Source organism: Salmo salar, chromosome 13 (genome assembly GCF_965601325.2).
Source record: "Salmo salar chromosome 13, fSalSal1, whole genome shotgun sequence".
Taxonomy (NCBI): domain Eukaryota; kingdom Metazoa; phylum Chordata; class Actinopteri; order Salmoniformes; family Salmonidae; genus Salmo; species Salmo salar.
The window spans coordinates 49,121,625-49,134,950 of NC_138303.1; the positions used below are offsets into that span (position 1 = coordinate 49,121,625).

Consider the following 13,326-nt stretch of genomic DNA (forward strand, 5'->3'; position numbering starts at 1 on the left):
TCTGATCAAATTGTATTGGTCGCATACACGTTTAGCAGATGTTATTGTGGGTGTAGCGAAATGCTTGTGTTCCTAGCTCCAACAGTTCAGTAGTATCTAACAATACACAACAGTACACAGAAATCTAAAAGTTAAAGAATGGAATTAAGAAACACAGAAATATTTGGACGAGCAATGTCGGAGTCCGGACTATATAAAAACTAAAATATCACATCTCCAGAATTCCACTTTTCCTGGCACCACTCCACCAGGGTCAGCTCCTCCCTGTAGGCCGTCTTGTCGTTGTTGGTAATCAGGCCTACCACTTTTGTGTCGCCTGCAAACTTGATTGCTGAGTTGGAGGCATGCGTGGCCACGCAGTGATGGGTAAACAGGGAGTACAAAACGGGGCTGAGGACGCACCTTTGTGGGGCCCCTGTGTTGAGGTTCAGCGTAGTGGAGGTGTTGTTGCCTACCTTCACCACCTGGGGGGGGGCGGCCTGTCAGGAAGTCCAGGATCCAGTTGCACAGGGCGGGGTTCAGACCCAGGACCCCGAGCTTAATGATGAGCTTGGAGGATACTATGGTGTTGAAGGCTGAGCTGTAGTCAATGATCAGTATTCTTACATACATTAGGTAAGATGGGATAGGGCAGTGTGTAGTGCGATAGCATCATCCGTGAATCTATTGGGGCAGTATGTAAATTGTAGTGGGTCTAGGCTGTCGGTGAAGATGATATGATCCTTGACTAGTCTCTCAAAGCACTTTATGATGACAGAAGTGAGTGCTATGGGGCGATAGTCATTTAGTTCAGTTACGTTCGCGTTTTTGGGTACAGGAGCAATGGTGGACATCTTGAAGCAAGTGGGGATAGTAGACTGAGATAGGAAGAGATTGAATATGTCCGTAAACACTCCAGCTAGCAGGTCGGCGCATGCTGTGAGGATGCTGCTCGGGATGCCGTCTGGGCCGGCAGCCTTTCAAGGGTTAACATGCTGTCCTTGATGTGGCTGGTTTTCTCTTTATAATCCGTGATTGTATGGAGTCCCTGCCACATACATCTCATGTTTGAGCCATTGAATTGCAACTCGACTTCGTCTCTGTGCTGATGTTTTGCCTGTTTGATTGCCTTACGGAGGGCATAACTGGACTGTTTGTACTCAATCATATTCCCAGTCACTTTGCTGTGGTTAAATGCAGTGGTCACAGTGGGAACAACATCCCCTATACACTTCTTGATTAACTCAGTCACCGTGTCAGTGTACACGTCAATGTTATTCTAGAAGCAACCTGGAACATGTCCCAGTCCGTGTGATCAAAACAGTCTTGGTCAGACCAGCATTGAATAAACCTTAGCACAGGTATTTCCTGTTTGAGTTTCTGCTTATAGGGAGGGAGGAGCAAAATGGAGTTGTGATCTGATTTGCCGAAGGGAGGTGAGGGGAGAGCCGTGTAGCCATCCTGGAAGGGAGAGTAACAATGGTTGAGAGTTTTTGAATCGCGAGTACTGCAGGCAATGTGTTGATAGAACTTTGGTAGTGTTTTACTCAGATTTGCTTTATTAAAGTTCCCAGCTATAATAAATGTCCCCCAGGATATGCAGTTTCCAGTTTGCACAAGGTCCAGTGTAGTTCTTTGAGAGCTGTCATGTATCGGCTAGAGGGGGAATATACACGGCTGTGACGATAACCGAAGAAAATTCTGTAAGGAGGTAATGCGGTCGGCATTTGATTGTGAGGTATTTTTGGTCAGGTGAACAAAAGGACTTGAGTTCCTGTACATTCCCACAATCACACCATGAGTAGTTAATCATGAAACATACACCTCCGCCTTTCTTCTTCCCGGAGAGTTCTTTATACCTGTCTGCACGATGTACTGAGAACCCAGCTGGCTGTATGGACGGGAACAGTATATCCAGAGAGAGCCATGATTCTGTGATCACGGCTCCAATGTGTTCTATTTCCTATGTTCATACTACCTAGAATGTAGTAATGCATTGGCTAGTATGCTAGTATGGACCATGGAAGGTAGCTAGACATGTTTTCCCATCTCTCGGGCAACAACTTACTCTGTTCAACACATCTCCTTGATCACTGAGGCTCTTGTCTATGCTGGACGATGCTGTATAATACATCAACCTGTAAAGTTCCTCGTGGGTCCTCCTTCCACCTCCCTTCTTCCGCTTATTGCATGCCCTTCCATTCTCTCCCCTGCTCCCTTAAAGTCCTGAGTCACTGGAGAACCCGTCGGAACAGAGGTGAGTGTCCTGGAGCCTGTAGCCAGCGCTGTCCAACCAATCGCTAGCATGCTGCCTTCCCATCCTTCTGCACCCCACCCCGACACAACCACCCTCAGGTCGCAGTCTCTAACTTCTCACTACTCAAGGGTCAGAAAGTGCCCCATAGAAACAGTATTGGAGAGCCACACTTCAATACTCTCGGCCCCATTTAGAGAAGTATAATAGGGCCACACTGCTCTGTACACTGGGCCCTATAGAGAAATTATTGGATGGCCAGACTTCTCTATATACTGGGCCACGTATAGAGACAGTATTATAGGGCTCCACTTTTTTTATTTGTTTATCTGGATCCCCATAAGCTGTTGCAATTGCACCCGGGTCTATTAAGACAGCACCCAATCATATCCAGCCCTAGCAGCCAAAAGAGCCATCCAGCCTTGCAATCTCTATGCAATGTTTTCCTTACAACTTTAGCAATGTTCAGTTTACTACTCCCACCTAAAGGCAATGGGGTGCACAGCCCTTTTTCAGACTTATTCTATAAGGAATAAAAGAAGCATGGAAGACGCTACTCCATAATATTCATCAATTAATTATTAATAAAATCCAGTAAGTAAACCCCAAAGTAAGACAACTTGGTTGCATTTTAAATAATGTATACTGCCTTGTTTCACAAAAAATTATGAATGAAATGAAATTCAAACTTTGTCCCTTCGTGGAAATGTATTATGCAGCCAGGAGTCCAAGACATAATTAAGACTAGTCAGTATAGTATAAATACAGTATAATATATCCTTAGTCGGAGGACCTTGACCTTATTATTTCTGAAAATCCATCCTGTTCAGAATTTATTGAACCTCATACCCAGGCTGTTGCACACAGAAGTATGGTGCGTAGCACTATGGCTTTGTCTAAAATGGCAACTATTTACTATATATTGGGGCCCACATAGGTCTCTGTTCATAAGTAGTGTACTTTCTAGTGAATGGGGTGCAATTTTAGACACATCATATGATTTATTTGGGGCCCTGGGTACTGTGAGGTTAAGGCAAGGGGAAAGGAGTCCAAATATTGTATGTGTTTTGCTACTGACCGTTTGTGTCTAAAGGATTTCTATGACTCTAAATTCATTAGTCATCCTGTTTTGTGCATTTCTGCTTCAGTGAATTGGTGTTTTTTAGAAAGATTAGTTAAGCTTTGGAAATCTCAAATCCAAATGTAGAAACGTTGCACTCCTTCCTCTCTGCTGGGTCGAATACTAAACATGCGTCAAGTTAGGTTGGCCATACCTGAACAGAAACTAAATGAAAAGCCTTAAAATAATTATTCCGTTTAAACAATCCGTTCAGTCTCTTCACCACCGTTAGCTCATTAGCAGTAGCACCATTTTTGGCCGGCCCGATGAGAGGATCAAATCAAACTTTATTTAAAATGGACCGATTTATACGTAGTCAAGTGTCATTTTCTCTTTTCTTCCTTTTCTCCTCTCCTCCTGCCCTTTGTGGATAACCCCCTGTGCTCCCATAAGACTGTCTGTTTGCTGAGCTGACTCATGTCGTGTACATGTCATGTCTGTCTTGTGTGATTTGTGTTGTGTTCTGTGTTGTGTGCTCTCTGTTCTGTGTGCTTTGCCTGTTTGTCATTTTTTTTTATTTACGATCCTTTTCAAAACTATGAAAGTAGTTGAACCTTGTCGACTTCACAGTACATTACAGCGATACCGAGTAGTGACACACACACACCACACACACACAAGCACATACACCAAAACAAAGGTACGATTCTCTTGATATCCATCTCTTGAAGGGAACAATGGAGAATAAAGGAGCTGTTTAAAAGTAGCATCCCTTCAGGAGTCTTTTTGTTGGAGGTCTGTACCAAATGGAGCTGTGTGTGTGTGCGCGTGTGCTTGTGCGTGTGCATGTGTGTGTACATGGATGTGTGCTTGTGTGTATGTATACCTTTGTAAGTAAGGGGGGCATGCATGAAAGTGTGTGTGTGTGTGCGCGTATGTGTGTGAGCGTGTGCAAACCACCACACCAGCTCCAGTTAGGCTCTGAGCAGCAGCCCCACTCTCACAGAGTAGAGACAGCTGTGGCAGTGACATGCAGCGCTCCCCATAGGAAGGCCCAGGATGTCCCAGTCTCCACCCCTCTCCCCTCCACCCCTCTCCCCAGCTCCCTGACTCCCCCGTAGCACTGGCAGTTCAGAGACTGAGATCAAACAGCACATTAGACAGCTTGCTCCGAACCTCCAAGCATCCTGCCTCAGTCCCCCACCTCAACCACCACCACCTAACAGGAAGAACAGAGGTGAGCTACTGCACAGTTAGCCAAGGAGAGAGAGAGAGAGCGAGAGAGGGATACACAGGACGAAGTGGAAACATCATCGCTGTCTTTACGTAATATTCCTTACACTGTCATCTTCTCTGCCTCATAAGCAGCGCTGGCTGAAAGGACCTGAGAGGTTTCTCACATGACCCTCTCAAGTGCTTTCAGATCAGTTGTCATGAAGGAAGCTAGACAAGGAATTAGGAAGCCAGTGAAGTGTATTGGGAGCCATCACTGGCCATCACTGGTAACCATTTAGAATGCAGCCCGTCACTATCAACCTTGAATCACGTTTCTGGGGTTCATACGTACAAGCAACACAGCCAGTATGCAAACGTGGACTAGTTCACAATCACCTCACTTACTCTGCTCTTCAATAACATAAGTCATTCTAACGCTCCTCCTTCCTGCCCTGCAGTGAGAAGGCCCTGCTGGTGAACAAATTTGAGCTGAGCATCAAGACGGAGGCCACACAGGGCCTGGTGCTGTGGAGCGGAAAGGGCGTGGAGCGCTCTGACTATATCGCCCTGGCCATTGTGGATGGCCGTGTGCAGATGACCTATGACCTGGGCTCCAAGCCTGTGGTGCTTCGCTCGACGGTGCGCGTCAACACTAACAGTTGGATCTGCATCAAGGCCAGCAGGTAAGGCGATGGCTAAAGTGACATTGAACAGGAGCAGTCCACCTACAGTGTAGGATAGCTTGTATTTGTGATACAACTTGACTAACTTTGACTTAGGTGGAAGTTAGGATTTATCCCTAAGTGAATATTTATATTAGTGATCATTTTGTGATAGAAAATGACCAAACAGTGGAAGTCATGAAATGTTCATCGTAGTGTTCAGCATACAGAGTGTGTGGTTTTCATATTTGCCTTCAATTTCACTCAGCTTGTAAGCAAACCGACAAGCTAGCTTTGGGTTAGCTTTCATGCCACAGCATTTAAATGTGGGATTATGAATGCTATCTCAACCCCTTCTGACATATCTCATACTCCAAACCCGCATCATCCTGCGACATAGTTGATACCTTTAAATCCATGGAGGTTGGTCTCATTTCAGCTCAGTGGGAATGACAGAGATGCCTCCAACAAACTGTTGGGTGACTGTCTGCGTCTGAAATGGCACCCTATTCCCTATACAATGGACTACTTTTTACGATGGCTCATACAGACTCTGGTCAAACGTAGTGCAAAATATAGGGAATAGGGTGCCATTTCGGATGCACCCACTCTCTCCCCGTTCGCTCAATCAACTGCTAAGCACATAGTCATCAGACTTGATTTCTCTCGATTTTTACTACAAGCCAGTTGAAGTGGAATTGAGGACAATAACCAGACAGGCTGTAAACAACACCCTCTTTCTCTCCCTATCTCCCACCACTCCCTCTACCTTTCCCCTTTCTGCCTCTCTCCCTCCCCACCCCCCTCTCTCAGAGCACTTAGGGATGGATCTCTCCAGGTGGGCAACGAGGCAGCGGTCACGGGATCATCGCCTCTGGCAGCCACTCAGCTGGACACAGACGGAGTTCTCTGGTTGGGTAGGTGGACTAATAAGACCGCAACAGGTCTTAGGGTTAACACACAGTGAAACCGACACACAGAGGCAGACACAGATGTACAAACATACACACACACAGATGGGAATGCACACATGCAGACACACAATAGACAGACAGACATATCAAATAAATGTTTATTTGTCACATGCGCCGAATACAACAGGTGTAGACCTTACAGTGAAATGCTTACTTACAAGCCCTTAACCAACAATGCAGTTTTAAGGAAACGAAGTGTAAAGTAAAAAATAGATACATTTGAAGTCGGAAGTTTACATAAACTTAGGTTGGTGTCATTAAAACTTGTTTTTCAACCACTCCACAAATTTCTTGTAAACAAACTATAGTTTTGGCAAGTTGGTTAGGACATCTACTTTGTGCATGACACAAGTCATTTTTCCAAAAATTGTTTACAGACAGATTATTTCACTTATAATTCACTGTATCACAATTCCAGTGGGTCAGAAGTTTACATACACTAAGTTGACTGTCCCTTTAAACAGCTTGGAAAATTCCAGAAAATGATGTCATGCTTTAGATGCTTCTGATAGGCTAATTGACATCATTTGATTCAATTGGAGGTGTACCTGTGGATGTATTTCAAGGCTGACCTTCAAACTCAGTGCCTCTTTGCTTGACATCATGGGAAAATCAAAAGAAATCAGCCAAAGACATCAGAAAAACAATTGTAGACCCCCACAAGTCTGGTTCATCCTTGGGAGCAATTTCCAAACGCCTGACGGTACCACGTTCATCTGTACAAACAATAGTACGCAAGTATAAACACCATGGACCACGCAGCCTTCATACCGCTCAGGAAAGAGATGCATTCTGTCTCCTAGAGATTAACGTACTTTGGTGCGAAAAATGCAAATCAATCCCAGAACAACAGCAAAGGACCTTGTGAAGATGCTGGAGGAAACAGGTACAAAAGTATCTATATCCACAGTAAAATGTGTCCTATATGAACATAACCTGAAAGGCAGCTCAGCAAGGAAGAAGCCACTGCTCCAAAACCGCCATAAAAAAGCCAGACTACGGTTTGCAACTTCACATGGGGACAAAGATCGTACTTTTTGGAGAAATGTCCTCTAGTCTGATGAAACAAAAATAGAACTGTTTGGCCATAATGACCATTGTTATGTTTGGAGGAAAAAGGGGGAGGCTTGCAAGCCGAAGAACACCATCCTAACCATAAAGCACGGGAGTGGCAGCATCATGTTGTGGGGGTGCTTTGCTGCAGGAGGGACTGATGCACTTCATAAAATAGATGGCATCATGAAGGAGGGAAATGATGTGGATATATTGAAGCAACATCTCAAGACATCAGTCAGGAAGTTAAGCTTGGTTGCAAATGGGTTTTCCAAATAGACAATGACCCAAGCATACTTCCAAAGTTGTGGCAAAATGGCTTAAGGACAACAAAGTAGCAGAACTGAAAAAGCTTGTGCGAGCAAGGCCTACTAACTTGATTCACTTACACCAGCTCTGTCAGGAGGAATGCCAAATACTAATTGAGTGTATGTAAACTTCTGACCCACTGGGAATGTGATGAAAGAAATAAAAGCTGAAATAAATCATTCTCTCAACTATTTTTCTGACATTTCACATTCTTAAAATAAAGTGGTGATCCTAACTGACCAAAGACAGGGAATTTTTACTAGGATTAAATGTCAGGAATTGTGAAAAACTGAGTTGAAATGTATTTGGCTAAGGCGTATGTAAACTTCCGACTTCAACTGTAAATAAAAAAATAAAAGTAACAAATAATTAAACAGCAGCAGTAAAAAAACAATAGCGAGGCTATATACAGGGAGTACCTGTACAGAGTCAATGTGCGGGTGAACCGGTTAGTCAAGGTAATTGAGGTAATATGTACATGTAGGTAGAGTTAAAGTGACTATGCATAGATAATAAACAGAGTAGCAGCAGCATAAAAGAGAGGGGGCAATGCAAATAGTCTGGGAAGCCCTTTGATTAGCTGTTCAGGAGTCTTATGGCTTTGGGGTAGAAGCTGTTAAGAAGACTTTTGGACTTAGACTTGACGCTCCGGTACCGCTTGCCGTGCAGTAGCAGAGAGAACAGTCTATGACTAGCGGGCTGGAGTCTTTGAACATTTTTATGGCCTTCCTCTGACACCGCCTGGTATAGAGGTCCTGGATGGAAGGAACCTTGGCCCCAGTGATTTACTGGGCAGTACGCACTACCCTTTGTAGTGCCTTGCGGTAGAAGGCCGAGCAGTTGCCATATCAGGCAGTGATGCAACCAGTCAGCATGCTCTCGATGGTACAGCTGTAGAACCTTTTGAGGATCTGAGGAACCATGCCAAATATTCTCCTGAGAGAGAATAGGCTTTGTCGTGCCCTCTTCACAACTGTCTTGGTGTGCTTGGACCCTGTTAGTTTGTTGGTGATGTGGACACCAAGGAACTTGAAGCTCTCAACCTGCTCCACTAGAGCCCCGTCGATGAGAATGGGGGCGTGCTCGGTCCTCCTTTTCCTGTAGTCCACAATCATCTCCTTTGTCTTGATCACATTTAGAGAGAGGTTGTTGTCCCGGCACCACACGGCCACGTCTCTGACTTCCTCCCTATAGGCTGTCTCATCGTTGTCGGTGATCAGGCCTACCACTGTTGTGTTATCGGAAAACTTGATGATGGTGTTGGAGTCGTGCCTGGCCATGCAGTCATGAGTCCTCCATATATCAATCCGTCAGACACTAAAATGTTGTTTTTAGAAACAGCAAGTGAGTAAACGCTGATAATACTAGGTCTAAAATCCCTCTGATAGTGTAAAGGACATGGACTAGTGACCGAGGTACTGTTGAGCAACACATAGGGTTAACCTGAAATCTGACGCACATAGTACATTTCCATCTGTAACAATGGTAGAAGTGTGCCAGAAATGAGAAATGCGCTCACTATGCATTGCAATGGATGTAAGAGAACTCGCTGGCATGAAAAGAATTGGTCAGAAATGTAAGATGACTGTCTGGAAAGAGTGTCCAACTCTCTTCCGGTATTGTTTTGAGAAATGAAAAGCAATCTGACTAAACTCAAAAGTTTTATTTTCTCTGGAATTTGAAACGACCAAAGAAGTCTGCCTGTTATCTTTTTGAGTTCCATTTGCCCTGAACTTCGCTCAGCGAAATGGCTTTTGATGTAGCACACGCTGATAGATAGAATATTCTGGGGAAATGGCGCTGGTAGAATTATTTTGCCTTGAAATGCATTTGGTCGTGTAAGGTGTTGGGAAGGTGTGTGTGGGTGTTTTGAGTTAGGAGAGCCAGCAGGTAGAGGGACACATGACACACACACATAATCCCTCTCTTTCTCACACACACGCACGCACACACACACACACTGACACACCACACACACACTGCTGCGGTTCCAAACAGGTGCCGAGCACGCCCCACAGCTAGAATACATTATCCTTTCAGCAGGCCTCACATCAAGCAGCTCCTCGCTTTTAAATCCTCCTCTTTCACCGCTCATCATTAATTAATCTTTTACTCACATAAAATTAGCCCTGTCGATCCCCGATTCAGAGGAACGCAATCCGATTAGAGGGGACAGAGAGAAGGGGGAAGAGCTTGACGGAAAGGCCAACTCGGCGCAGCAGATTAAACGGGGACAAAAGCAGGAGAGGGAAGAGAGAGGGAATAAGTGGAAAATAGTGTCTTTGAGAGGGAAAGAGATATAGACAAAGAGTGTGTGAAAGTGTTTGATAGAGAATGAGAGACAGAAAACAAGAGAGAAAGACAAATCCAGGTGAATTATCAGAAGACGGGCTCCACTTGGAGTGAATGAGAGAGGTGATTTCTAGTGACTGTACTGCTAGAGCAGGCCTCCAGAAAGGACCACCTGTTCGATATGCAGTACGTTTCTGTTCACCAGAGCTACATGTCTCTTTTTCATCATCTACTGCCAGTGTCAACATCACACAGTACTTTACAGCAGTTAGTTATCCTTTGTGGCAACACACAGGCTGCTTTGTGGAATGGAAGGATGTGACCTCAATCTGTGGGAGTGTGAGGGTGCATGCATTTGTTGTCTGTCTGTCCATGCACCTCAGACACTGTGTTCTAAATTGCCCTCTTTCCCTCCCCCTCTCACTTTCCCTCCCTCTCTCTCGCTCTCTGTCTCCAGGTGGCTTGGAGGAGTTGATGGTGGCCCGCAGGCTGCCTAAGGCCTACAGCACGGGCTTCGTTGGCTGTGTAAAGGACGTGGTGGTGGACGGCATGGAGCTTCACCTGTTGGAGGACGCCCTCAATAGCCCCAAAATATTACACTGTTCCACCGCTGAGGCCAAAAAATTGCCTGGCTAAACCACCCCCTTCATAAACTACATGTCTAATGCTGTAATTAAGTTCTATTTTTGTATAATTGTCATCGCTTTTTATATTGGAAAAAAATAATACATTGTTTTAATTTGTTTTTTTTTGTTTTTATATACTGTATTTGTTTTTGTTTATCTACGCCTCCCGTTTGTTCATTATCCCCCTCCTGAAAGGCCAGTGTAAATACCTTGCGTATATGCGTACATTTGTGTGGCGTCGCAAGACAAGCGAAAGTTGTATTAATTGTATTTGTTATTTTCAAACAATCGCGAACAAAACCTTCGTATCGCTCATTACTTGAACACTGGTGAACCACATTGGTCCTCTCTATTATTGCCTTGTCTTGGTGTCATATCAATCACTACCACTCAACACAGCCTATAGACATAACCCTAACTCTACATACAAACATTCCCATGTGAGGCAAATGCAGTAGAGACATTCTGCAGTTTCCTGTGTCATGTTCATTAGAGCACACTGTTACAAAACGTTTTACAACATTTTGCAACGAGAACAAGCCTGTCTTATTGGTGCCTCATGAACACAACTCTGGTATCATAGAACCCTCTGCTTAGATAGGACACAAGTGTATTCCATATTAGTTAAGAATGAGTTTCGGAAACCGCCTAATCAAACTCTTCAAACTCCTCATACAGTTGGCTCTGAATCAATAACTCATTTTTTAACAAAGACAAAGTGCCCTGCATTCCAGAACAACTAACATACCATAATTTCAAAACATCCATCAATCAAGAAATGTAATAATAATTTACATAAATAAATGTAATAAATATAGAGTATATAAATACCTGAGACTGTGAATATGTAAGATTGGTTCTCTTCTCATGTATTGTGCATTGTATTTTACAATCAGTAAAGCTAACAATGACCACTAGTTGCATGCAGTTTCTGCGGTGTTGGTTTTGTTTTTGTTTTTGTTTCGCCGAATCTTTTCATTTTTTTTCCCGTGTCAGCGGTCAAGTGGATTATTTTACTCTCACCTGATTTCACTGAGCTTGTGGAACTATTTAATTTGTCTGGGTCCTTTTTTGAAAATGGTGTAACAGAACAAGTTGTTGTTTTTACCACAACTGGCCTGATGGAGGAGCTGTAAGATAAGGCTAAATAGAGGACAAACCTAGAGGAAGAGGAGAGATATCATACCAGGTGGGCAATGGGACCCTTCAATGCTCAGTCATGGAATGGTCAGTCATCAATGAAATTCTTCAAGCTTTCAAACTTCAGAGTAAACAATGTTTCTCAAATTGAAATGAAAACTGGTTCATACTCTTGCATTAAAATAAAGTGGTCCATCTCTTGCTGTTGGAAAGGGGATAATGTGATAAGTTGGGATATTGGGCAGCAGAATTTCAAGAAAGAAAATTGCAAACATAATTGCAAATAAACATGGGTTTGTATTAAGATGAATTCTGTAACATCCAAAAACTGCAATGACTGACATAAACCCACTCTGTTTTGATATATAAGATACGTGGCAATATTATAAGGCATAAAAAAAAAATATTGGTTGAGTTTGTTCACTTCATATTTTCCCCTCCTGAAACAAAGGTGGCCATTTTGTACGTGTAAATTAAGCATTGTGTAAAACTGTGGAGGTTATGTTTTTAGTACTATACACTGGAACCAAGAAGTCTGACTTGTCTGTTCACTACACACAATAATGATGTTCTTATGTCAATGGGGAAGGAAAGGGGAGGGGAAGAGCATTGAAGATGGCTTTTGAGTCAAATCAAGGACTAGTTTCCAAAGCTAAGACCAGTAACCGTGTGTGCGTATGTATGGTCTACACCACTGCATTTCCATGTTGTATTACTGTTGAATTGGACCTATTCCAGTAGTTGTGGAATATGTCCTGTGTTATTGACACTCAGAAGTGACACTGGCTCAAGAGTAAGACGGGCACAATCTAATGTTGGGGTAGTTGAAACTGTCTATGAATTGCCTTAAAACAGGTCAACGGCTCACCGGTTGACAAAGTCGTCGTCCATACTGTTCTGTGCTCTTATTTTAGCCAGCATACTAGCCTCATCATCCCCATCGACTGGCCTCTAAACTACTGTTTGATTGAGACGCTCCTGAAGGGCAGCGCACCGAGTAAGAGTGGCATGAACTGATCATTAATAACTTTATTACCTTTGTCTTTTGTTCCTACCACCATGAAATAAAATGTCAAACAGACCTGACTTTGTCACCTGTCTCCGTGGAATTCATCTTCCGTCGAAACAACATAAGGATTACTTAACGCCTTCATAAGCAATGCATAACGGCATTATAAGCACTACCTAAACATTGATCGACGCTTACTGTACACAGTATGTCAATAACAACATATTTTACTCATGCTTATTAAAGTGTTAATGATTCCTAACAAACCTTATGTAGTTACTCTTGGATGGTTGAATTATATAAATATAAATTAGGAGTTGTCTGTGCAGAATGAACTGCGGCCTTTACAATTCAAGCCATAGCTGACTAAGAACTCGTGTAAGGCACACATTCCAACATACGAGTACCTCCACAGATAACTATGGGTTCAGGACTAATGTAAAGTTGGAATGTCAACATGTGCTTGGGGTGAGAAAATGAGATGGACAGGCAGGCAGCAATGCTTTTCTCATTATTATTCTGAGTTCAACTCATGTGGGCTTTTGGACTGGCATCAGAGTGTAAAGCCTCCCGCCAGCTAAGCACATTTCAAGATTTGTTATTTTTAACAGGAAATACATTATTAAATTATTATTTTTACAAAGGTCGAAGGAGATTTATGAATTATGCAACAATGCCGGGCCTTCAGTAGATATCCTGAGCAGCAGAGGAGAGGGGCTAGCCTGGAGATGTGTGGGGGAAAAAAGCAATTTC

The 13,326-nt window shown here is 43.4% G+C and overlaps 1 protein-coding gene across 3 annotated transcripts in view; it reads left to right on the plus strand.

The window, feature by feature from the left end:
- LOC106566949 (agrin) overlaps nt 1-12,645 on the plus strand; it is a 400,773-nt gene extending 388,128 nt beyond the window's left edge. For all 3 annotated transcript variants that reach the window (XM_082960174.1, XM_082960173.1, XM_082960175.1), the window contains 3 exons: nt 4,967-5,191; nt 5,984-6,087; nt 10,256-12,645. In XM_082960174.1, coding sequence (XP_082816300.1) covers nt 4,967-5,191; nt 5,984-6,087; nt 10,256-10,434 — 508 coding nt within the window. In that variant the 3' untranslated portion in view covers nt 10,435-12,645. The remainder of the gene's footprint in view (nt 1-4,966; nt 5,192-5,983; nt 6,088-10,255) is intronic.
- Nucleotides 12,646-13,326: the final 681 nt, after the last annotated feature.